This window comes from Triticum dicoccoides, chromosome 1B, assembly GCF_002162155.2.
Source record: "Triticum dicoccoides isolate Atlit2015 ecotype Zavitan chromosome 1B, WEW_v2.0, whole genome shotgun sequence".
NCBI lineage: Eukaryota > Viridiplantae > Streptophyta > Magnoliopsida > Poales > Poaceae > Triticum > Triticum dicoccoides.
In genome coordinates, this window is record NC_041381.1 from 444,343,056 (window position 1) to 444,344,367 (window position 1,312).

General features: G+C 58.2%; 1 protein-coding gene across 2 annotated transcripts; it reads left to right on the forward strand.

Moving 5' to 3' along the window:
• The first annotated feature begins 386 nt into the window (after nt 1-386).
• LOC119306509 (em protein H2-like) lies at nt 387-1,035 on the forward strand. 2 transcript variants are annotated; one of them, XM_037582708.1, is made up of 2 exons: nt 387-589; nt 677-1,035. In XM_037582708.1, the coding sequence occupies exons 1-2, from the start codon at nt 451-453 to the stop codon at nt 838-840; spliced, it is 303 nt and encodes a 100-aa protein (XP_037438605.1). In that variant the 5' UTR covers nt 387-450; the 3' UTR covers nt 841-1,035. The 2 variants fall into 2 exon arrangements, with proteins under 2 accessions (XP_037438605.1, XP_037438611.1); XM_037582714.1 differs by having other exon boundaries at nt 387-568.
• The last annotated feature ends 277 nt before the right edge of the window (nt 1,036-1,312 follow it).

Consider the following 1,312-nt stretch of genomic DNA (forward strand, 5'->3'; position numbering starts at 1 on the left):
TATACGGAGTTCGTAGTACGGCAAGGGCTAGTCCATGCATGCCTGGTCTCCGACCGGCCGCCAAACAAGAGCTGGCATGGCAAGGAGTGCTCCACGACGCGGACATAGGTGACGTGGCGGAACAACGACAATGCAGGACAGCTCAGGTGTCCTAGCTTGTACTAGCTCATTCCGGTCACTTCCTCGGATAACCATGCCCTAGGCCCGTGCGCAGGCGTATGCCCATGCACGTCGCACGCGTCGCCCCACAGGGGACTCGCATGGAGCGCGTCGACACATCAGAGGCACACGCGCCGGCACTCCGCGCCGTGACGCGCCTCCTCCGCCGCTATAAAAGGGGCGACGCCGGTGCCTCCTCCTTCATCAGCATAAGGCAATCACGAACACCACCTTACAAGCAGTCACACAACGTTTCCCAGTCGAGGTTGTAGTAGCAAGGCAGAGAGAGCAATGGCTTCCGGTCAGCAGCAGAGGTCGCAGCTGGACCGCAAGGCCCGCGAGGGCGAGACCGTCGTCCCCGGCGGCACCGGCGGCAAGTCCCTCGAGGCGCAGGAGCACCTCGCCGAAGGTGCGTACGGGCATGATGCATGCGTGAGAGATGTCGTCGTACTATACTTGAGCGATCTTTGGCTTCCGATACTGATGGCTACTATTGCTGTATGCTGCATTTGTGCAGGGCGCAGCCGCGGCGGGCAGACACGCAGGGAGCAGATGGGGGAGGAGGGGTACAGCGAGATGGGGCGCAAGGGCGGGCTGAGCACCAACGACGAGTCCGGCGGCGAGCGCGCCGCCAGGGAGGGCATCGACATTGATGAGTCCAAGTTCAAGACCAAGTCCTAGATGATCCGTTACCCTAGCAAGCAAGACGAATCTCCTTAGGTCGGCTGTTGGTTTGCCCTAGTGTCCACGTACCGAATAATGTAGTTCAGGCGCACGTAGGCGATCGTACGTAGTATGATCATGTGTGCTTCGTAGCTGGTAGTCTGTAGCTACTCTACGGTGAGTAGCGTCAGGTCAAGTCGGAAGCGTGCTGTGGCTTGGTCAGGTGGCTGGTCTGCCTTTGGGCCCAGGCGTGTCGGTGTCCACTGTATCCTTGCTTCTTCAGTAATATATTGTCGTCTTTGCTCAAATCTGGAGCCTTGTCTGATTTGTGTTATTGCTGGTGCTCTTGGGTGCAGACACTTGTTGCTCGTAGCTTTCATCGGCTCGTCTCAACGAGAACACACGGTGCCCCATGAGCAGTCACTGTGACTTCCAAACCATGCATGAACGTGTACCATGATGGCTTTGCTCCGCACATGCCTCATATATT

Excerpts from the sequence above, each read along its gene's own strand:
- LOC119306509 (XM_037582708.1), top strand. The coding sequence starts at position 451 with ATGGCTTCCGGTCAGCAGCAGAGGTCGCAGCTGGACCGCAAGGCCCGC. Across the intron at positions 590-676 it reads TGCGTACGGGCATGATGCAT|GGCGCAGCCGCGGCGGGCAG; the intron begins GCGTGAGAGATG and ends GCATTTGTGCAG.